We start from the raw sequence: 22862 nt of genomic DNA, 5'->3' as shown, positions 1-22862 counted from the left end.
GCAATTACTTTTTTTTTCTTCTAGGGGGTGTTATAATAGGAGAAAGAAGCAAGGGTGCCCTCTAGTTGATGTAACCTAAGGTGCAAGTGTGTGTCAAAGATGCAACATTGATTAGTTGGGGCCTCAATGCAGAAAGATCCATCCAACCATCCAACCGCCTCATCCTGTGCAGTGTCGCAGGGCGCTGGAGCCAATCCCAGCTAAATTTGGCCGAGGGCAGGAAACGCTGTGGACACGTCGCCAGTCCTTCACAGGGCAAATGCAGAGAGACGGGCAACCATACACACTTGCATCCACACCTATAAGGGCACTATAGAGTCACTTGCATTTTTTTTGGACCATGGGGGAGGAAACTGAAGTCCCCGGATGAAAACCCTACACACACACACACACACACACACACGCGCACACGCACACACACGCACACACACACACGGGGAGACGATGCAAACCCCACACAGAAATGTCAGGCCCACATTTGAACCCGTGAACTTCTCACTGTGAGGCGAGCGTGCTAACCACTGGTCCATCCTGTTGTATAACGTAAATCTATAAATGCATTTTTTGTCTATTGTCTCAATAATCTATTTGACTAGCCTGACTTGTGTTGACAGTGTTTTATTATGTATTTAAATATATATATATATATATATATATAGTTATTCTCCAAAAAATATTTTGAGTTGATTATAAAACAGTTGATGGACATGTTATTTACAGTAAAACAATGAAACTATAGGTAACAAAGTAATATTGTACAAATGGAACATAATCTGCAAATAAATGAAAAGACAAACAAGTGCAAAACAATTAGATTATTGTGATAGGATAATTATGAAATGTGATTGAATATCTGGGGAGTAATCGGAATAAATACATTTTAACTTCTTCCTTCCAATTGTCAGACACGTAGATATAGATATATGTGGTTAAATTAAATATATATGATTGTAATGATTCCAGTTTCTGTAGATATATACAAACACACGCGTGCAACATGCGCGCACCCGCACGCACGCACCCGCGGACCTGCACCAGCACCTTTCTGCCAGAATCCAGTGAGCGGACGTCATCATGGTCCCCCTCTCTCACATCCTCGCGCTCTGCCACTACAGTTAAAGTGCATCCTCTGCACGCCCCCGCGCCATAACGAGGTCTCCTAATTCACTCAAGCTACGTCACCCGGCTGGGAATATATCCGGGAGAAGTTGAGGTGTCTCGGGGCGGGAGGGGGAAAAGGCTCCGGTACGTCCACAGCTGCATGCTAACGGTCGCTGTAATCCGCCTCCGGTCCCGCTAACAAGCTAAACCCGCACAGCTGTTGACCAACTCCCGAAGAGACGACCGCACCGGCTCCCTCCGCTCCGTGTATCCCACCAGAGGGGCTCTCCCGGCGGCCAGCGAGGCTCAGGATGAACGAGCTGGTGAAGAGTTTGCCCTCCCCGACCCTCCCGGGGCTGCACCTGCCGTGTCTGGACGCCTACAAGGGCTGGCTCTTTAAATGGACCAACTACCTGAAGGGCTACCAGCGGCGCTGGTTCGTCCTCAGCAACGGCCTGCTGTCCTACTACAGGTAACACGCACACACACACACACACACACACACACACACACACACACACACACACACACACACACACACACACACACACACACACACCTATTTCATATGAGAATAGAAAGTGATATTCCAGAATAGAAAAATGAAACTTTTCAGTGGACAACATAAATCGTCTGAGTCATAACTAGAAGCAGGAGCCACCGCCCTCTTGAACAGATTGTTGTTCCATACTTATTTAGTCTCTCTTTGTGTTCATTGTTCCTTCCTTTGTGGCCTTTTGTGGATCTCTGTTGTGCTTCATATTGTAGATATTAGTGGCCATTGTGTGTCTTGAAAAGGCCTTGTGATGTGTCTGTGTGTATTTGTTTGCTCAGCATATCAATTTCTGGTCATATTTTGTTTCGTTGTGGTCATTTGGCGACGCTTTGTCGTCATTCTGGTGTCATTTTTGTCCATTTTGGGTCATTTTCTATCTCTTGTATCTTCTGTGTCTTTGTTGGTGGCTATTTTTATTACTTTCTGGATATGCAAAGTTTCTTGAGGCCATTTTCCCTTTGTTTGTTACCATTTCGTGTCTTTGTCATGCTTAATATTTCTTCATAGACTATTTGTCATCATATTAATTAATACCTTTTGTGGGTTTTTTGTGTGCTTACTATATATTTCTGATCACAGTATGTTAGTTTGTGGTAATTTTGTGTGTCACTGTCGATGTTTAATGTCTCATATTTATATCTTTCTGGCTTTTCTATGTCCATTTCATGTCACTTTTGGACAGTCTGGCCCTTGAGCACCGTGGTCAGCCTTCTCGGACAATGTATTTGCCTAACTCTTGCATAACAACATGCAATGAACAGCATGTTTGTCAAAAAAATGTATTCGGTGAGGTGTCACACTGTCTAGCATTCATTTATTAAAGATTTTTAAACAAGTGTATAATAATAAGTTATTTCTACTAGGGTTTGTGAAAAGAGGAGCCAGTACATTAGATAATTCAAATTAAACTGACAGCTAAATGTGTTTGGAAGTATGCTTTTAATCCTTCACCATATACGATGACCTTGCATTGACTCTTTGCGTCCTCAATAACTGTAATAAGACAAGAGGGGGATGCAGGAAAATGCAAGAAAATATGAATTTACTTTTTTGTTAAGCTTCTCACAAAGCTGAGTAAGTCTGAACCTCTGCTGAAATAAATTATAGAATTACAGAAGGTAGTCATGTGTAAAATACAGTAGGCTACTTCCACATAAAAAATACATTATAATCATGAATAAAATATTTATGAAAGGATCACAGATATTCTCTGTTGACAAAGAGAGAGAATAGCTTTTCTTTTCACCTCTCAGGTTAGGTTGTCTAACTGATGTATTGGAATGCTATTTTTAAAAAACAAAGTACATTGAAAATGTTGAAAATATAGCTGTCCCATTTTGTAAATGGAGCACATCAATATGGGACTGGGCAGCGAGGCTGCAACGTTCATCTTTTTGTTCAGCTGGTGCACGCAAACATAAATTCAGCTGATGTCTCTTTTTTTTTTTTTTTTCCCTTCCCTCAGGACTCAGGCAGAGATGGCACACACTTGCCGGGGGACTATTCCCCTGGCGACGGCTCACATCGAGGTGGGTGACACCTGCCACATGGTGTTAACCAGCGAAGGCCGAAGCTACCACCTGAAGGCCACCTCCGAGGGGGAGTGTCAGCGATGGGTGTCAGCTCTGCAGCAGGCCAAATCCAACGCCACTTTCCTCATGAATCACTCAGGTGAGCTCAATGTGTCTAATGTGGTTTTTTTTTTCTTGTTCGTGTCCTTATTCATGAATGCCCCGAAGCAATCAAATAAACCGATTTCTTGTAAAAATAAATAAATAAATAAATAAAAAGGGAAAAAATGGTGATAGTCAACCTGATTTTAGCTGCAACTTGAATGCAGCCCAGACTCACTTACCTTCATGCGTAGCCTTTAGTGTTGTATAAACGGTGGGACACAAGATGGCAGTATGATTCAATATTCTCTAATGGGGGATGAGTTGTTGGGGCAAGGGTGTGATCAAAGGCAAAACGGACAAAGCTGCATTTAATGATGCTGGAGTTAAATTATTCCACCAGCTCCCATCCGTTTGACACCAATTCTATTTTTTTCTCTGGACCTCCCAATGTCATGTTGCAATAGACTGATACTAAATGTTTGACAAGCGTGAGTTTAAGAGATATGTTTGTTTCGTCGTGTTTTTACGGATGCTTGAAATAAATTACCAGCAACAAAGATGTGCAGTCTCTCTCTCTCTCTCTCTCTCTCTCTCTCTCTCTCTCTCTCTCTCTCTCTCTCTCTCTCTCTCTCTCTCTCTCTCTCTCTTCCTCCCTGTCTCCTTCAGTATGACGACAGCGAAGGCTGAATGAAATGACCTTCCTTTAGGCTCCTCCTCCTGCTCTGGTAGCAGAATCGGTAAAAGGAAAAAAGAAAAAAAACGAGAGAAAAAAAGGAGGGTGTGAGGATTTTCATTGAAAATATTTTTCACCGTGCACTCTGTGAACAATAGGGAGACACGAGGGCAGCCTTTTCAGTGATTGTCACCTCGTAAGTACCACGTTGTTTATTTCTCTGACCGCACGATGAAGAATTGGGGCAGATGCTGTGTGTTTGCATTCTTGCTTGATTGAATATGTTTGTTTGTATAAGCGGCCAAGTGTGTCTGTTTGGAGTTCGGCAAGTTCACCGATTTTATATTTATCACAAAATGTAGACTGGTAGTATTTCTAAGTTTGCGGAAAAACAGAAAAAAAAAAATAATCCTACTTTTTGGGAGGATTGTTAAATATAGCTGATCGAGGCGTGTGTTTGTAAGCTGGTTAGGAGGTGTTCACCTGCAGACTGATTGGGTTGATGTTGCATCTCACCGAAGACATTCGCCTTTTTTTCTAACGATTGTAGATAAAATACTAACCAGTGTTTAAAGATTGTTGTCAGATGATTTTTGTCAAGGTTTTTTTTATTTATTTTTTTATTTGGATGTATGCTTCTGATGAATCCTGCAATACAGAAGTTGTGTTTACAGTAATCATTACCTGCATGTTCCGGGTGACATTTCTTTCCCTCACAGAGACTAAATCTGTCTGTTCTATGTCTGGTTCACACAATGTGAACAGCTTGTGTGATGTGTGATTTTATGCATGGGTGATTACTGACGCAAATCTTTGTGTGTTTTGCTGATGTGTGTGATGTGATTATAGATTATCCCGGCATGAGCTTTTGCTTCTGGGCTCAGTAGCGGGGTAAATTAATTGGCTAAAAGTGGATTAGAACAGCAGTAATTAAGTGGACGTTGCAGGAGTCCACACATGCCCTGGACTGGTTATGTAGTAGACCCTGAAGAGATATTTTGTGTTACATAGACATTTTATTTCTTTCTCTTTTTCTTTTTTTTTTAGATCTAATGGAAAAGTTGAAGAGAATGAATCCAAATAATTGATTATAAGAAAGAGACAATGTTAGACTGTGCTGTAGCCAGCTCTCATCCGATCACAGCCAGATTGTAAATGCTTTGTGTGTGTTGCTGTAGCTTGTAGTACATCCCCTGATTGTCAGCCCCCATCCTCACTTCCCACACCGTGTCCATACTGAGGCGGCCAACATCACCTGTGGGTGTGTTTTTCTATGATTCACTGATGAGTCACCAATTGGTCTCAGACTCTCCAGTGTCCTGTGTGACAAATAACCCATTAGTGAACAGACCACCAGATAAGTGTACTTTGGCCTTGTGTGTACATTATCATTCCAAGGATGAGTGTAATGAGTCTATATAAACATGCCGGATGGCAGATGGCTCCAGATCTCGGTTTCATAATCTCATGCTTGACACCTTGAGCACCAGAAGTCAAGAGAGATGCATTTCTTTCTGCTATATGTGGGTCATGCAACCATTGCAGAAGCTTGAAGGATTTTTTTTCACCCTCTCATTTTTAATCTTCCCCTCCAGAGACATTGTTAATCCAGTTTGCCCTGGTTTGTTTTTGTTTCTTTTCCTCTCTAACGGAGTGTAGTAGGTTGCCTCCATACTCTGGTACTCCAAGGCAATGCTATGCTGGCCTAGATTCAGTCAAAGTGCTTCAGAGTTTTTCAGTTTTTCAGTTTCACACACACACAAACACACGATGTTTCTTTCAGCAGACAAAGAATGCTTTGACCTAGAAAAGTTTAATTACATAGGATGAAGGCAGCGACCTGCATTTTAAATCTGGATTATTTGTTTACTAGTCTATAACTGCAGATTTGTATCTTTTTTTTTCTTTTCTTTTTTATTCCAAGAGGCTTTAATACATCATCGCTCTGTGACTCTTTGCAGCCACGCAAAGACTCTTTTGTAGGTGGAGAAAGTATTATCTAAAATGTATTTAAATAGAAAACGATGCTTTAAAGAGTTGTAAAACTGTAAACATGTCAAACGATAAGACTTTAGACTTTCTGTATCTACTCCTACCCACATGGGGATGTATTGTTGGATTTTGTGTACCTAAATAAAATTGGAGAATGTAGAGGGGCAACATCAAAGCTTAAACTGAATCAAGAGTGATACCTCGTAATCAATCAATCAGTTTCCCTGCCGTCTTCAGAAACTCCATAGGACTGATGGCTCAGCTCATGCCAGCAAAGGGTGGAGAGTAAGAGAGACAGAGACCAGAGACAGAGACCAGAGACAGCAGAGAGGGAAAGGGGTAGTGCGTCATCTTTTTTTCTCCCTCTTCCTCTAAAAATAGCCTTGCCTCCTGATTGCACAGGCCTACGTTTCCAGGGCAACGGTGTTCATTCACAGCTTTCCAGCCTTGTAGAGGAAAGGCTTGTGAAGGATCAGGGTGTGAGGTGTTATTATCCTCCGCCATCCGTTCCCCATTAACACTCTGCCAACACGTCCCCATCTGAATTTACAGTTTGAAAAGTGTATGTTTCTAACTGTCTGATGATGACACATTAATCCCATGTTATTGTTTACTAAAGTTTATATTTTAACTAACATAAACAGCAGCAACATAATAGCCTGCAATTATACCCTGTTATCTTTGTTAAATTCTCTCTCTCCCTCTCTCTCTCTCTCTCTCTTTCTATGAAGATGACTCAGGAGATGAGGCTCCTGTACCACAGGAGGATCGAGCCCTAACGCAGGGGGTACTCAAGACCCTGGCCAGCAAGCTTGACGACCTGAGCACCTGTAATGAGCTGATTGGAAAGCACGGAGCCGCCCTGCAACGCTCCCTCAGTGAACTCGAGGATTTGCGAGGATCCACTGACAGCACAGACAAAGTGAAATCTGTTAATGAGCGAGCCACCCTCTTCCGCATCACTTCCAATGCTATGATCAATGTGAGTTCTTATGATTTAAGCTTCAACCGGACTAAAGCCGCTTCGCTGCTTGAAAATCGACCATTTCAATCGTCTCTATGAGGGAATATTGCTGAGGGGAGCTGCCTGCATCCTTTCACGTGTCCTCTTCTCACACCTCAGGCCTGTCGTGACTTTCTGGATGTGGCAGAATCTCACAGCCGGAGGTGGCAAAAGGCCCTACAGCATGAGAGAGCGCAGCGTCACCATTTGGAGGAGACCATCGAACAGTTGGCCAAACAGCACAACAGCTTAGAGAGAGCCTGGAGGGAAAATCCCACCTCATATCCAGGTGAGAAATGTCACTTTCTTTGTCTCCGAGACAGCTTGGCACCTCTGTGTAGCATCAGTGTCACAGTATAGCAGTATTGCCCTCTATTGGTCACCAGCAGTGCTGCACTTGCTTTTCTATCAGTAATTACATTATATATGTACATAAAAAGACAGAGCAATCACAAATGTCTGTAAACTACCCATTTGATGACAAGCATACAATTGTCTTTACTGATTTTAACACCATAGTTCGATGTTAGTTAACATGTCTTGTTTTTCTTGAAATAGGTGTGGAACTGTCTCAGGAGGGCGATGCGAGTGACGAGAATGATGATGCAGAGTTCTTCGATGCCATGGAGGACTCTCCTGCATTCATAACAGTGACTGCTACTGGCAACGTACAGCACAAGTTAGTGATGTCTTCTCGTCGGGCATTCATCCTAAAACTGACATAAAGCCAAAAAAATTCATTTTTCTTTCTTTCAGGCGCTCAGGGAGTAACCAGAGTATGATGAGTGGAATTGTGCCCAATGATTGGACTCACAATGAGAATGTACGTCCCACACATACTAAGAACATACATTATATCATGTCATTGTGTAGATAACTGAAATGAAACTCCATGTTTTGTTACATTTCTTTGCAGGATTCAGGCACAAACCACATACAGCTACGTAGAACAAGGCGCAGCCGCATTCCAGACAAGCCAAATTACTCCCTTAATCTGTGGAGCATCATGAAAAACTGTATTGGCAAAGACCTGTCCAAGATACCCATGCCTGTAAGTAAAAAAAAGAAAATGGTACTCTTCCCAAATGAACATAAATTAGTCGATAGTTTTTTGTTGATTTTTATCTCTAATCCCAAATGCACGATTACAGGTTAACTTCAATGAGCCACTGTCGATGCTGCAACGTCTGTCAGAGGATCTGGAGTACAGCGAGCTTCTGGACCGGGCGGCTCAATGCGACTCGTCCTTAGAGCAGATGTGCCTGGTGGCAGCCTTCTCTGTCTCCTCCTACTCCACGACCGTCCATCGCACGGCTAAGCCCTTCAACCCTCTGCTGGGGGAGACTTATGAGCTCGATCGACTGGAGGAGTATGGTTATCGTTCAATCTCTGAGCAGGCATGACAAGAACACATACTTCTCATATTGTTTACATAAAAGAAAGGTGACTTGTTCTATTTTTACTTGCCTTCACTGACACCAGCTGATACGCTTCCCTCTCAGGTCAGTCATCATCCGCCAGCTGCTGCCCACCATGTGACGTCGAGGCGAGGATGGACCCTGTGGCAGCATATCACGATTGACAGCAAGTTTCGTGGGAAATATATATCTGTCATGCCATTAGGTGAGGAGCAGTCACCCAGGAGCTTTTCTTGATGCTGTCCAAAGCTGACAATCAGTATACATTAACAGCAATGCCACACGGGGCCAGATCTGGTCTCCAAACTAATTTGTGGGTGGTGTTTGTCGGTCTTCCCATAGGAAACATCCACCTACAGTTCCACTCAAGTGGAAACCACTATGTGTGGAGCAAAGTCACATCCACGGTGCACAATATTATTGTGGGAAAGCTTTGGATTGACCAGGTGTGTGCATGCTGAGTGCTGTTTATGTCAGTATTATCACTTCATTAGAGAAAATAAAACAAAACTCCCTTGGGCCCTGTGGCCACATGTAAACGTAACGTATAAAGTATTACTCTAAAAGCTTGAGACATGAGAGAAGCAACAAAAAATGTTTGCTGTTAAAAATCACTTCTATTAAACACACACACAAGTAAATAAGTTATCATGTTTTGTTATCTCAGTCAACTCAATTATTTGAGTCTAGTTTGTTTCCTTCCTGTCTTTCTGTTGCTGCCTGCAGTCGGGGGACATTGACATTGTAAACAACACGACCAAAGACACCTGCCGTCTCAAATTCTCCCCCTACAGTTACTTCTCCAGAGAAGTTCCACGTAAAGTAAGTCTGTTTTCATTCCACAGCAGACTTCTGGCCTCCCCATCATTTTTATTTTTTTTTTTTACAGTTTTACACTTGTCTGAGTGCTAAAAGTGTCACTCAAGAGTTCCCAATGATCTCTCACATATGTTAAGTTTGATCCTCCCTGAGAAGACTGAGAAAAATCTTGCATGCTCAGAGCCTAACACTGATCATAGTCCTAAAAAAAGATCTGTTTCCTGATCAATGTTTATGTTGTGATGACAGTGTCCTTCACAGTCAATGAGTCATCATCTTAGACCATGATATGGTCTAACACCATGAATAAAAAAAAATAACCATGTAAACGGACTACTCAGCTGTGAATATATCAAGGTAGGTCTGTAACTGATCTCATCCTGTGTCGGTCTCTCTGGTGTTCAGGTGACAGGGGTGGTGGAGGACAGAGAGGGTACAGCCCGTTACATCCTGTCAGGGACCTGGGACGACAAGATGGAGAGTGCTAAAGTAGTGGACAGCAGCCAAGGCTGCGGTGGCTCTGAGGGCAAACAAAAGACTGTGTATCAGACTCTGCAGCCCAAACTGCTTTGGAAGAAATATCCTCTCCCGTATGTTTGGCATATCGGACCATTTCTCCAACATCTCAATGACTGAATGTGTCATTTCAACCTTCTCACCTTTGTGAAGATCATATTGTCTTTCCCCTCTGTCGGACTCTGTCTAAAGGAGCTGTCCCTTCTATCTGTCCCTCCCCAGAGATAATGCAGAGAACATGCACTTTTTCTCCTCCCTGGCTCTCACCTTGAATGAGCAGGAAGAGGGTGTCGCACCCACGGATAGTCGTCTCCGTCCTGACCAGCGGCTAATGGAGGCCGGCCTATGGGATGAAGCAAACAGCCAAAAGCAGCGTTTAGAGGAGTGTCAGAGACTAGAGCGAAAAAGAAGGGAGGCACAAGCCAATCAGGCTCTGGAGGAGGGTGAGTACAAATATCAACACAAACAAAGGTGACAGCGATCCTCACTTAATTTCTATACATTTTCAAACTATTGTTTACCCTGTTTAATGGCGGGAGCACAAATCATGTGGCAGAAAACCTCACAATATACAAATAATACAGGGAAGCCGAGCAGGTTGGTTTAGAGGTTTGTGTTATTTGGGTAATAATAATAATAATAAAATCTCAGCAGACTGAACATTACTCAATAGTTTTCACTGTAGCCTTGAATTAAAACTCATGTAGTACAATAGAGCATTTGAGTAGATGAATTGTTTTTCTCAAGGTGAAGAAAAACTACTATTTGTAGAAGAAAATAGAAAAATAGATTCCTCACCACTAAGTTGTTCAGTCTGACTGAGTGGCCAATCGTTTTTTTGTTGCTTATACACTTGAATCTATTGGCAAAGCACCTCAAAAAAAATTGTTTTGTTTTATTCCATTTTCATTTTTATGTAGAATTTTCTGTGGTTTTTCTGTTATTTTGAATTTTCACGAAAAAACACAAAATTTCCCATAAACAAACTTATTCCATTCATATTAACTAGTCAGAAACTGCTCATGGTTTCCACATCACATATAGTTTAATAATAATGTTGTCATGAGGAATAGATGATACCGTCTTGTTGATTTTGCACCCTACATATTAAACTGTTACATTGGGTCTATTTTTATGTAATATTATTTGTAATTCTAAATGAGAAATATCTTTGAGGAATCGCTGAGGCTCAGACACGACAGGGGGTCACTTGGGAATAAGGTAGTTTATTGTGCTTGCAGTACAAAAGGAAAACCCTGAATATTGTTCCTCAGTTTAGATCAGTACTTCCCAAACTATGTGTCAGATCTTAAAATGGGTCATGGAACAATTTCCTTTGGATCTCCAGTTGGTAAAGTAAAATACCTAGCCGTTATGGAATTCTCAAGGTATTTTCCAACTAATGACTCAATGATGAGATTTATAATTTGATGACTCAAAACTTTTAGTTTATTGCATCCTCCTTCAACTTGACTCATAAGTTTTCATGAATAGATTTTATTTATTCAAACTTCATGATTTGTCATGTTACTTATCAGTTTTTCCTAAATGTAGTGACGTTATGTTTGGATCCCAGATGTCCCAATGTAGATGTGGCAGTGGCGGATGAAAGGCTATCTTTCTTTTTTTTTTTAATTACACTGTCTTAGTGCAAAAAAAAAAGTGGTTCACTTTCACTGATATTTTGATTCTGTTTCACAAGGGCAAGATTTCGAAAGATACCAGCCACTGTGGTTTGAGAAGAGGACCGACGACACGACGGGAGAAAGAACCTACGTCTACAAAGGTGGCTACTGGGAGGCCAAAGAAAGACAAGACTGGAGTCAGTGTCCAGAGATCTTCTAGGACGAAATATCACTCACTCACACCGTGGCATCAGTTAGGCTGGGTGCTCGGATACTTGTTCCGCACGTGTGTGCGTGAGTCAGAAATTCAAACGCAAGAACTCCTGCTTTCACTCTCTAGTTTCTTTGCTTCTGCTCTAATATACCTGTGTTTCCTGAACGCATGGCCTCAGTTTGTAGAGTAGAAAACAAAATAATGAGACTGTAAAGAATCCCTGCGTGCTTGTGAGTGTGTGTATGCGTGTGTGTGTAAGCGTAAGCGTTCCTGTACACTGAAACACACTCCACCAGTGTGAAGGGGGATAACTTGGGGGCAAGGAGTGCAATGTATGTCTTGGGAAAGTCTCTGAATGTTTTGTTCTCCATGAAGCTGGGACAACTTGTTCCTTGCAGGGATTTGGCAGAGACAGCGGGTGTGAAGAAACACACGGTGGCTCGAAAGCCTTCTTCTGTGCAAAAATGCTTTCTCAGCAAAACTTTACCTATCGATCGCCCCTGATACCTGGGCTTTTTTTTTTTACTCTTTTTCCTAACAAAATGCACAAACTATGTCTAGGAGGTTTTACATTTAGTGTCTGACCAACACAAGGCCATGAAAACTGAAGTACATGTTAATCTCTTTGGATGAAAAACTGAGTTGTTTCACAGGTAATCCTTCCTTCTCCCAGAACTTTGAAGTTATGTCCGTTTTTTGATTAAAGTTGTACTTCACCAGCTTTACACAATTATATCAGTTCACAAGTTACAAAGCACAACACACCGTGTGAACACTCTTGTATATTCGCGTTCATTTTAACTTGAGAAATGTTGAGTAATCTCGGAGTGGACAGGCTGTGCGACTTAAAGGTGGTTCTGGGCAAATCTCGTGACACTGTTGAGATGCATTATGGGAAATGTAGGAAGCCGTCTTTTTAAAGGATGACCTATAGCAGGAACTAAACATCAGGACATTGCTGCTTCTGTTCAATTTGTAGTTTTTTTTTCATTCGGTTAAAAATTCTCAAAGGTTTTTTGTGACGTCACAAAATATAGCGAAAGGTCAGAAGTCCGTGATGTGACTGAAATACCCTCTCAGATATCTGCTTCCACTGAAGCATAAATCTGGGATTGCCCTCAACAAGGGAATATATTGGTGCTTGATGGTCATTTTAGCCTTAATTATGTAATGATAGAAAATTCCCAAGTACTACATCAAAATGAGGGATTTTTGTACAGATTATAGCAATCCGGCAGGCATTTACTCAAAGAGTGTATAATTTGGTATGAAGTTTTTGTAATAACTTTACTCAGCATTTCAGGGTTTATCGTCTTGAAAAGTAGCAACAAGTTATTTCCCGCAATCAAAAACTGTTACAAATGGTTAGCTTTAGTAAGGTACTTCAGTATTAAAAATAGTCATTTCTTTGTATATATATATATATACACATATATATGCATTCGGCAATAACACGCTGCACAAGTAGTTTGTTTCAACCAAAACTTTGGGTCAGACCATTCGGACATTTCATGGATGATGTTTATGAGAAAACTCTTGATTTATAATCATTTGCTAAATACCAGAAAATAGTCAAGGGAAGGCTTAACGACACACTTGCTAAGGGTTTTGTGTTCAAGTGAGCACTTATGTACAGTAGTAGTAAATACGTAGACTCTATAATCAATAATAACCTGTTTTTTGTTTTTTTTTATGGCTTACTGTTACTATTGGTAACCAGGCATGAAGCACATGTATGACTGCCTGGTTGGTTTTTGGCCTGTACATAGCAAGATTATTATTACAGATGGATTTATTTCATTCACACTCACTGCAAATAAAAAAACATCGTTTCACATTACTTGAATATTCAAACTTAATCTCTGTTTCTGTATACATAATTCTAATTGAGTCAATACTATATACCAGTTCATAACATGTTGGGAACAATAAATTGTGGATTTAAGATTGAGCGATAGAATATATTATATCTATGATACTAATAAGATGTTTAAATCAAGCACAATTTTGTGTTTACCTATTAATACGTGCCACATAACTCAACGGTTTTCATAGCAAAATATAGAGCTATGCATGGTTTTAAAGTGCCCGTGCACTTCTGTAGTGAGAAGCCTCATCACCTAGCTATTTGTGTGTGAGTTCTTACTGACACATGATGTGAATTCACCTTTTGTGCCCAATTACCTCAGAAATTTTACATTTTTGAGCTGAAATAAAAACATGAAGCTGACATTGTGTTGTGTTTTACTGTTTAAGCTGTGCAATTAAGATAAGATATCCCTTTATTTATCTCGCATGTGGAGAAATTTGTAGTGGTACAGCAGGATAGTACAGTGAAAGAAGCACACATAGCAGGAACTAAAAAAAGCAGATAAAGATACAATATAATAGAAAAATATGCACACGGTGCCTATAAGTGTGGACATGTACAGAGAATGGGGGTGGATGTATTGCACAAAAAAGCAGGTAAAAATACAATATAACAGAAGAATATGCACACGGTGCCTATAAGTGTGGACATGTACAGAATATGGGGGTGGATGTATTGCACAAACAGCAGATAAAAGCAGATAAAAAATTGCCACAAAGAGTAAATGAAACCTGACAGAAATGACAATACAAAACATAAAACTTGCACAAGGATGAGGCAGACTGAAGAGTCTGACTGGCACGAGAACTAGTGAACGTGTTCCTTTTTACAGTGACACGCACTGGTTGACTGTAACTTAGCAAGCGTCTCCTTCCAGAGGCCAAGCATTATCCCAGAACAATGCTGGCCCTCTTCAACCAGTCTGTCCCCATAAGTCCACCTCATCTATACGCCACAGTTCACACATTCTGAAAGGCATTCACACATTTGTGATCCAAATCTTTACTATTATAGTAACAATGACTTCTTCTATACTGCGCTTCTCCTCCAATGTCTTTAACTGATTTGAACCATTCAAATATCAAAACGTGCTGCTTTGTTGTAAGGTTTTTAGATTTTTAACTGTTTCTGAATAAATCGCAAAAAAACTATGAAATAATGTCTCATAAAAAGCGGATGAGAGAATCACCTCATGGGGGAGATCCAAGGAGATCAGCATCTGCTGCCATGGAGACGCAGGGGTGTCTCCATCAGCTTTGTCAGCATGACAGTTCAGCTTTATTCAGCTTCAGCATTCACACTTGTATTTTCTTTTGGAAATGCAAACCTCTATTTGATCATTAACATGCCCATCATAAGCTAAATGAAGGAAGAAATACACTAACCAAACTATTAAAATATTTCCACTGAGCCTCCTGAATGTTAAACAAACATTTCATAAAATTCTCTAAACACACCCACAAAGATGAACATTAATAATTACAAACAGTGAAACTGAAGCGAAATTAATTTGTTGAGGTGGGGGGGGGGACTTTTCTCCCTGGGCTCTGCCCTGAGGCTGGCTGCGTCTCTACGTCCGCCCGTGCGTAAAGGTCGCCAGCTCCGTGCAGTTCACGCGCGGCGTCGCCCTTTATATAAACTGTCGGGTGCCTCCGGACCGCGTCCTCCTCTCGGCTGGCAGCGGCGGTGACTCACTGACGGAGGCTTCAGGGATGCTACCAGTGCTCAGAGGACAAGGTAGATAAATAACACCAACTAGGTCAACTTGTGGCGACATGTCGCAGAGGTGTGTGTGTGTGTGTGTCAGCGCGCGCTGGGAAGATGAGACCCGTCCACACACACGGTTTGTTTTTGTTTTGAAGCTAACCAGCGCTACCTGGTCCTGGATGCTAGCAGCTAACCGTCTGCTCGCGCGGAAAACACGGAGCTGCGTGGTGTCGAGAGACACGGCGCCACGCAGGGGTCACCGAAATTAAACCTTCATCCGAAATAATGGCCGCGGTGTCAGTAGTGTAACGACGTGTTTTGGGTTTGAGTGAATTGAAGCCGTCACTACGGGTTGAATAGCAGGGCTTCCCTCCGCTTCACCGCTCAGTCACAAGACCTGCGGTGAAGTCAGCAGCTATAAAAAGCCAGAATGGAGTGAGGAAACTCAGCTGCTGCCTGCGTCTTGGGGTTTTTATTTTTGATATTTGGTTACAAGCACGTCCAGTACCCAAAGTTCCGCTGCTTTTGGTGCATCACACTGACTCGTCACCGTCAGTCCATTGCCGCATGTCGGATAATAGTGAAGAAGGCGCGTACATTTTTTTTTCTTCTTCTTTATTATTGCTCTGGCCCGCCCTGAACAGATCTGCTCTCTCCTCCTTCCTCGCCTCCGCCTGTCTCACTCCTGCACACCACCATGTGTCATTTCAGCCAGCGCCGGGGCTCGTTACACAACCGGGCAAAATAGGAACACGTGTCTACAGGCGGCGCTGAGACACAACAAAAGCCCTGCCCTGCAGAGGGGCAACGAGCAGCTCGCTCAGGCTCTTAAGACTTGGAAAATTTTTTTATTTTGGAGATGAGCGTTTTGGTCTCAACATGTGTTTCCCTTCCAGAGAGGACCATGATAAGAATATGATCAGCGCCGATGGCTTCTCCAAATGCGTGGCGACCCTGCAAGAGACTGGGAGGAGGAGACCTCCTGCTGAGATGCTCCATCTGCTGTCGGCTGTCATCGTGTGGCTGGTGACAGGCACCACCATCTCCAGCCTCAACAAATGGATTTTTGCCGTGTACAACTTCAGGTACCCGCTGCTGCTGTCTGCACTGCACATGTTGACAGCCATTGTGGTGGACTATGGGCTGATCAAGTTGCGGGTGATCCGGCACAGAGGGGCCGGAGAGCAAGAACTGACCCCCAGCGCAAAGTGTAAGGTGTTCCTGTTGAGTCTGACATTCTGTGCCAGTATAGCCTTCGGGAACATCGGTCTGAACTATGTCCAGCTGTCATTTGCACAAATGATCTATACCACTACCCCACTCTTCACTCTGGCCATCTCTACACTCATCCTGGGGAAGCAGCACCACATCCTCAAATACACCGCCATGATGCCCATCTGCCTGGGGGCGTCTTTCAGCATCATGGGAGAGGTGCAGTTCGACCAGACCGGCTGCTTCTTTGTGTTTGCTGCAACCATGCTGAGAGGCGTCAAGTCCATTCAGCAGAGTGAGTACATGCTCTTTTCAGTGTTTTGTTGTTGTTGTTGTTGTCCTGTTTTTCTGCTTCAGAAAAGTTCTTCTGTGAGCTGCAACATTTACTTCCATGTCGCACCGCTGACATCAGCAAACGCGTCTGTGTTTTCCGTCACAGACACCGCAGCGGCTTCTGGTGCTGGAAGGTTTTAGCCTTTTGGTGATTCACTCCTCCGCTCAGTGACACACCCTCAAATTATGGTGGAATGACACACTGGCATATTTTCCGTTGCTAAGACGACATAATAAAAACATTGATGTCGGTTAGGAAAATCTAAACTTTTAACATGTGTCACATTGATTTTAAAGGCGTTGTGTTTAAACGGATCAAGTTAAGAGATTTTGAGATACTTCCTATTCTGCGAACAGCATTTACAAAATCTAAACACAAACTGAGGAACTATTCAGTTGGTCCGAGTAGCATCATCTTATTTTTTGTCCAATTCATTGTCATTTTGCATAAATGTACTTTTTCAAGGAAGTTTTAGTTATTAAAGGCATAGTGGCGCAGGAATGTCATTCTGGTCAACACTTTCCCTCCAACACTCGGTTTGGTTTAGTTTTTATTTACAGGAAAGGATGATCTCAATTTCTAACAATTTTGCTTTAAAAATAAACACATTGTGACCTGGATACAAAATCGTTAATGTTATATCAAATAAAGTTTCACCAGAAGAAGTGTAAAGAAATTGAAGGTATTTCCAAGCTGTGATTGAGCAGGTGTTCGTTAGTTTTCCGTTATGTGTTTTTAGCCAACCTGCTCCTGAGTTAGTTTGTTGTTCGAGGGGAAACATTATCACATAGTCAGTGACTTAAGTTCACAAATGATTTGATAAATGCTAATCTATTTATTTTTCTGTCTTAGTTATTAACTAATAACCCAGATATTCACTCTGTTTTTAGATTATTCTAAGATTAAGTAAAACCAAATGGCAGTGATTATATGTGTGTGTTATAACATGAAAACAGTTATAACAGTGTTCAAAGAATTAGACAACTATAATCAGTTTCCAAATTCAACCTATAATCTACTTTAGATTTCATTTAATACGTCTTTCAAAGAGAAAAAAATGATCAAATGTCCCTTGATCACTTTTTGAGTAGCAGATCCAAATAAAAGCAGTGTCTTTAATACATGCACAAATACTTTCACCAGTAAATACTGTGAGTCTCTGCACCCGGCTGCAGTTTAAGTTAACGTCTGGGAAAAGAAGAACACTGTTTCCCTGAATTTATGTCATGTGAGCTGACTAGTGCCACCGGTACATGTCCCCATTGTATCTCCATTATCTCATGTTCTGTGCTTTCACTAATGCATTTTTTTTTGCATGAATTACTTTAAAGCTGTTTTTTTTTTTTTTTCTTCCCAGAAAACCGATTGGAACACAGACGAGTGTTTGTGTTCCGCAGATTACGCTCTTTAACGTCATTAGTCTCCATGACATGGTTTTGGTCAGTGGAGGTTGAAAAAAGGAAAGTGGTGAGTTTCTAAAAATATAGAAAGGCTCGCGCTTTAATTTAGTTGCGTAACTCGGGATCAGATATTGGGATCGCTCGCAGGAATGTAATGTGGCTTACTTTGTTCCTGTATGAGGAGAGGCGGGCTTGTGACCACAGAGGTAATCCGTTTAAATCCCAGCGACAAACTCAACAAGTTTGCTGAAGAGTTTACGACCCTCGCCTCGACCTTTGGCAACTAAACATGTAAGAAGTGAAGTATGACTTGGAGTCAAATCCATAAACCAGCAAATAAAAGCTGCTTGACGTTACTTATTTTTAATCACCACTAAGTCTTTATGTCCCCGGGATGTCGTCTCAAGTTTCAAGAAGCTATTTTTATCCTTTCTCTCGTGTTATGATTTAGTTTTTCTCTGTCAACCTTCAGTCGAGCATAACAGGTGTAATGGCACGTATTGGCAAATGGTGCAAGGTCTTCTGTGGTGCTTTTAAAAACTGCAGCAGTCTTAATGCAAGTTGAATAATCTGTCAAAATCCAACAGACACACATCAGTGGTTATGGCTGCTGTGCAAAGTGCTCCACGACATTGGGAAAAACGTGGAAAGAATACAGAAAGTCGTTTCAGGTTTAACCAACAATACAGATGCATGTCGTTTTAATGTTCGGTGATTGTTCTCTGTATGTTGTTCAGACTGTAAGACTGTAAGACACACCAGGGGTGACCTACATGTCCTATGAAGCAAGTCTGAACCCGAAACTTCCAACCAGAGATAATTGGTTTTACAAAGCTGGATTATCAAACTTTCTTAATGTTGACTTTCCGCTACAGGCGCTATCACAGAGACGTTAGGGTCTGATGAGAGCAACATGACTGGTGTGCTCATGTGCAATACTCAGAAATATTTAAAATGGAGTTGATTCCTTTTTTTTTTTAGAGTTTAGAGCTTATCTAATCATCATCACACGTGGCTTGTCATCCATCAGGAAATAAGAGTGAAAGAGTCTGTAATCACAAACATCTACTGATACTTTCAATAAACAAAACGGCAAATATTTTCATATTTTATGGTTCAGCCCGCAGGACAGTACACAGCTAATGCTGACATAAAGAAGTCATTCGTTTCTACAAGGATTCATATCTATAGTTGTGAAAAAAGTCCGTAATCCATCTTCACGAACAAATTTTGCATGCGATCCTCTTTCAACAGGAATCAGTGTTTTCATATGTATTGATCAGTATCTCATACATAACCTGCTGCAGCTTGCAGGTTCAGTTATGTGATGTGTTTTCTGTTCTAACTATGAAGTTCTCTCCCGTGTCTGCATGCCAGCTTCTACGTGTTTATGTTTTGCTCCCGTCACGCGGCCCCTGTGCATCACAGTGGGAACCTCTGAGATTCTCTGCATCTTTGTCTAGTTTTGAATCAGCCTCAATCATTTCTGTGTTTCCTCACGTATTTAGTTCAGAGATGTAGAAACACTTTTTCTTCTCCCACCCCCACTACTAGTCAGTGTGGTTGCTGCTCTTACATAATCTACAGTTTGCTCGGGTACATTCTTTTAGTTTAAACGTCGGCGATCACAGGTATGGAAATGAAACGTTCCGTTCTGTTTATAATCTGCCTACATCTCTTTGTTTATTCAGGCATTTTACTTCAAGAGGAGAAGATCAACTCTGTCTTCTTGCTCTACCTGATGTCCATTCCAAGCTTTTGCATCCTGGCCGTGGCCGCTCTGGCCTTGGAGAACTGGGCCATGCTGGAGTCGCCGTTGCACTACGACCGCCACCTGTGGGTTTTCATCCTGCTCAGCTGCCTGGGCTCCGTCATGTACAATCTGGCCAGCTGCTGCGTCATCACGCTCACCTCGGCCGTCACCCTGCATATCCTGGGCAACCTGAGTGTGGTGGGAAACCTGCTGTTGTCTCAGCTGCTTTTTGGCAGCGAGCTGTCCGCCCTCAGCTGCGCCGGCGCCGTGCTCACGCTGTCCGGCATGCTCATCTATCAGAACTCCGAGTTCATCGCCAGCTACCTGGATGCACGTCGAGCCAAAGCTAAAGAGTCCGGACCTGGGGAATTTCACACGGCAAGCGGAGAAGACTTGGACACAGCTAATTCGCCTAAAAATACATGTCATCAGCAAACATTGGATGGGAAACGGGAAGATAAAATGGACTGATGCCAATGGATGTGGGAGAGATTGAACGGTTGATCAAAAGAGTTGTTGGGCTCTTTTTTTTTTTTTTTTTTTTAATTCCCCCATTGTGCCAATTGATGTCACACAAAATCGAGTCTGCAGAAAGGAAAAAGGTTGCCTTCTACTTACTTTTCAATTTTTTCCAATTCATTTGTAAATCACTCGTATCTATAACTTCTAGCGATATATGCATGCATGAGCACACGGAACTGTTCGATACCTCGTGAGGTATCCACGCTGTCACTCATACGACTCCACTGTGAAAACGTCCTCGCGTCCAGAGGGCTGTAATTGACGTTTTGGGGTGGCTGTCATGGACATTATCTTCTGCAGTGAGCCTCATTTGGCGCAGGAGGGGGCAGGTTTAAAAGGCACCTTGCCTCCGGTCTGTACGGGCACAATTTGAATTAAAGATATATTTATGGTACTGTTACACGGCGATCACCCAGCCCTGTCGCAGTGAGAGACTGGGTGCGTTTGGCAGCTTCGTTTAATTTCTTGATGGTATGTACAGGAGGAATCTTGTTCTATTAGGGTGTCAAGAGCTTGTGTGTTGAGGCAGAAGTTACAATCATGGACAAGCCAACATGTCTGTGCAATGAGATGCCCGTTACCTACTGAAGCACATTTTTTCACAGGGCACCACAGCGCCGTGTTTTTAAATTTCCGTGTGGCTTCCCACTCACAGTAAGTCCTAGATTTTGTTCTCATCCCAACCTGGAAGGGCGGTCTCTGGAGAGACAGTCCAATTGTGGTCCTCGCAGTGTACCTCCATAATTGGGTTCACGAGTTCTCTAAGGAGTGTCACTTACTTTTAGCTCTCTTTTCCCAGGCGCCGTGACAAGTTAAAAGGAGATTAATCGGTTGTTTAAGGTCTCTTCCTCATTTCTTAGGTTTTATCCTCACCTTCTGTGATGGTGACGTTGTTAGAAAGTTGGCTCACCAGCTTGGCTTGAAAAACTTATTCCTGCTGGACAGTGTTTTTTTTTTGTTTGTTTTGTTTTTTAGTATTAATAAAGAATTATATTGACATAACTTTATTTTATTTAAAAAAAAAAGGAAAGAAAATAATAGAGGTTATGCATCTGCTGCAGAATATTTATTATGTTCCAGATGTAAGTAGTCACTGGTGTGTAATGTTATATAGCTATTGGTCTTCAAGCGTCTTAAAACGGCATGCATGAAATATTAGGTGCTGCCAGTCTCTTTTGAGAGAAAAGCACAGGCGTAATATTGCATGCTGCTGCTCCTCAGAGCATTTTAAAGGGAGAGTCTAAAATTTGGGAGAGAGAATCATATTTGCACTCAACAGCTGTTAGTGCTCCTTTCAGTAGTGCACTCCTGTAAATGAATAACAAAGAAAAGGATATAGTTATTAATGTCTGAGGCGAATGTGAACAACAGATGGCAGTGGCCGAGATTTAGTAGAAGAAACCCGAAACGAAAGCCAACAACTTGAGTATGTAGATTTACTGCATCACTGTGGATTAAAAGATTCTATTAGATGTTCTAGCTTTAGTATTTCTACCCCAAAGAATCTGGATCTAACAGGACGTTTCGGATCTATTGACTTTTCTAAAATAGACTAAAAGGAGGAGAATCTCGGAGCTGCAGCTTCTGAGTCACAGCCTGGTTTAGAGAGGTGGTTTGGTGTTCTAATTCTGCAAATAACACTCGATACGGCCAAACAAAGTACGTGGAACATTTACACGTATTGAAAAGAGTGTCGGCCAGTTCCTCACTATACACACAACATGAGTGATCCGTGATCTTATTGGCTCGTTTGGTTTGGTTTTGTTGCATATTGAAAGAATTTACTTCAAAAAGTATTTTAAGAGGAACGATTGAATTATGTCAAGTACAAAAACAACTAGAAAATAACTAAACTGAAAGTACTCTTGTGGCTCAATGTAAGCACCGGCACTGTGTGTAACAGTTGTACAGAAGACCTGAACTCCTGCGTTTCCATTGTGAGGTAGTCGTTTTGTTTCCCGACTTGCTGCTTGTGAGGTGATTTCTGCTGATTGCGGTTCAGAGTCTCAGATTCTACCTTTTCTAAATAGGGGGTATGTTTTACTGCTTGTACCAGTGTGGTATGCCAAGTATTTTCATTTGAAGACTGACTTTAGGTTTGACGGGTTCTGTCTAGTAAACGTGGTCGTCGCTCACGTACAGTGTGAGATTTCAAACTACAGAACAACGTTGCATCTTTTTGATATGTTTGTTTATCGTCACACCCTGCCATAAGAATCCGATCCGTTACACATGCACGTTTCCAGGGTGCCAATCACAAGATGACCTTGTTTTTAACCCTTTAGGATTTCCACTGGAAATGGGTCACACAGCATATGAGATGGTTATATTTGAGGATTTGATGCGTGCTTTTGCCGGTTTGAGTAACTTTGGTTACACATCTAAGATCATGTAGAGCAGGAAAATCCACAGTTTGACATTACAGAATACCTCAGCTGTTAGATGGGACCTGCAGCGTGTGCATTGGAAGAGGACTGAGGTCCAGCAGGTCTTCAATAACTACAAGGAGGGCGCTGCAGGAGGAGGATGGG

The 22862-nt window shown here is 42.0% G+C and overlaps 2 protein-coding genes across 3 annotated transcripts; both read left to right on the top strand.

Annotated features, from left to right (window-relative positions):
• Window positions 1-1412: 1412 nt before the first annotated feature.
• osbp2a (oxysterol binding protein 2a) lies at window positions 1413-11539 on the top strand (the record flags this gene model as incomplete). Its single annotated transcript, XM_080476501.1, has 14 exons — window positions 1413-1573; window positions 3123-3328; window positions 6670-6920; window positions 7062-7230; window positions 7500-7620; window positions 7698-7764; window positions 7858-7992; window positions 8093-8338; window positions 8444-8564; window positions 8702-8805; window positions 9086-9181; window positions 9584-9768; window positions 9917-10137; window positions 11397-11539. 14 exons carry the CDS (start codon window positions 1413-1415, stop codon window positions 11537-11539), a joined length of 2226 nt encoding a protein of 741 aa, XP_080332627.1.
• A 3448-nt stretch (window positions 11540-14987) lies between these two features.
• slc35e4 (solute carrier family 35 member E4) lies at window positions 14988-21346 on the top strand (the record flags this gene model as incomplete). Of its 2 annotated transcripts, XM_080476504.1 has the most annotated exons (3): window positions 14988-15140; window positions 16007-16617; window positions 19748-21346. In XM_080476504.1, the coding sequence occupies 2 exons, from the start codon at window positions 16026-16028 to the stop codon at window positions 20278-20280; spliced, it is 1125 nt and encodes a 374-aa protein (XP_080332630.1). In that variant the 3' UTR covers window positions 20281-21346. The 2 variants fall into 2 exon arrangements, with proteins under 2 accessions (XP_080332630.1, XP_080332629.1); XM_080476503.1 differs by lacking the exon at window positions 14988-15140 and having other exon boundaries at window positions 15990-16617.
• Window positions 21347-22862: the final 1516 nt, after the last annotated feature.

Source organism: Lipophrys pholis, assembly GCF_963383615.2.
Source record: "Lipophrys pholis genome assembly, chromosome: 12".
Lineage (NCBI taxonomy): Eukaryota > Metazoa > Chordata > Actinopteri > Blenniiformes > Blenniidae > Lipophrys > Lipophrys pholis.
Note: the sequence above shows the minus strand (reverse complement) of the source record. Positions and strands in the feature narration are given on the sequence as shown.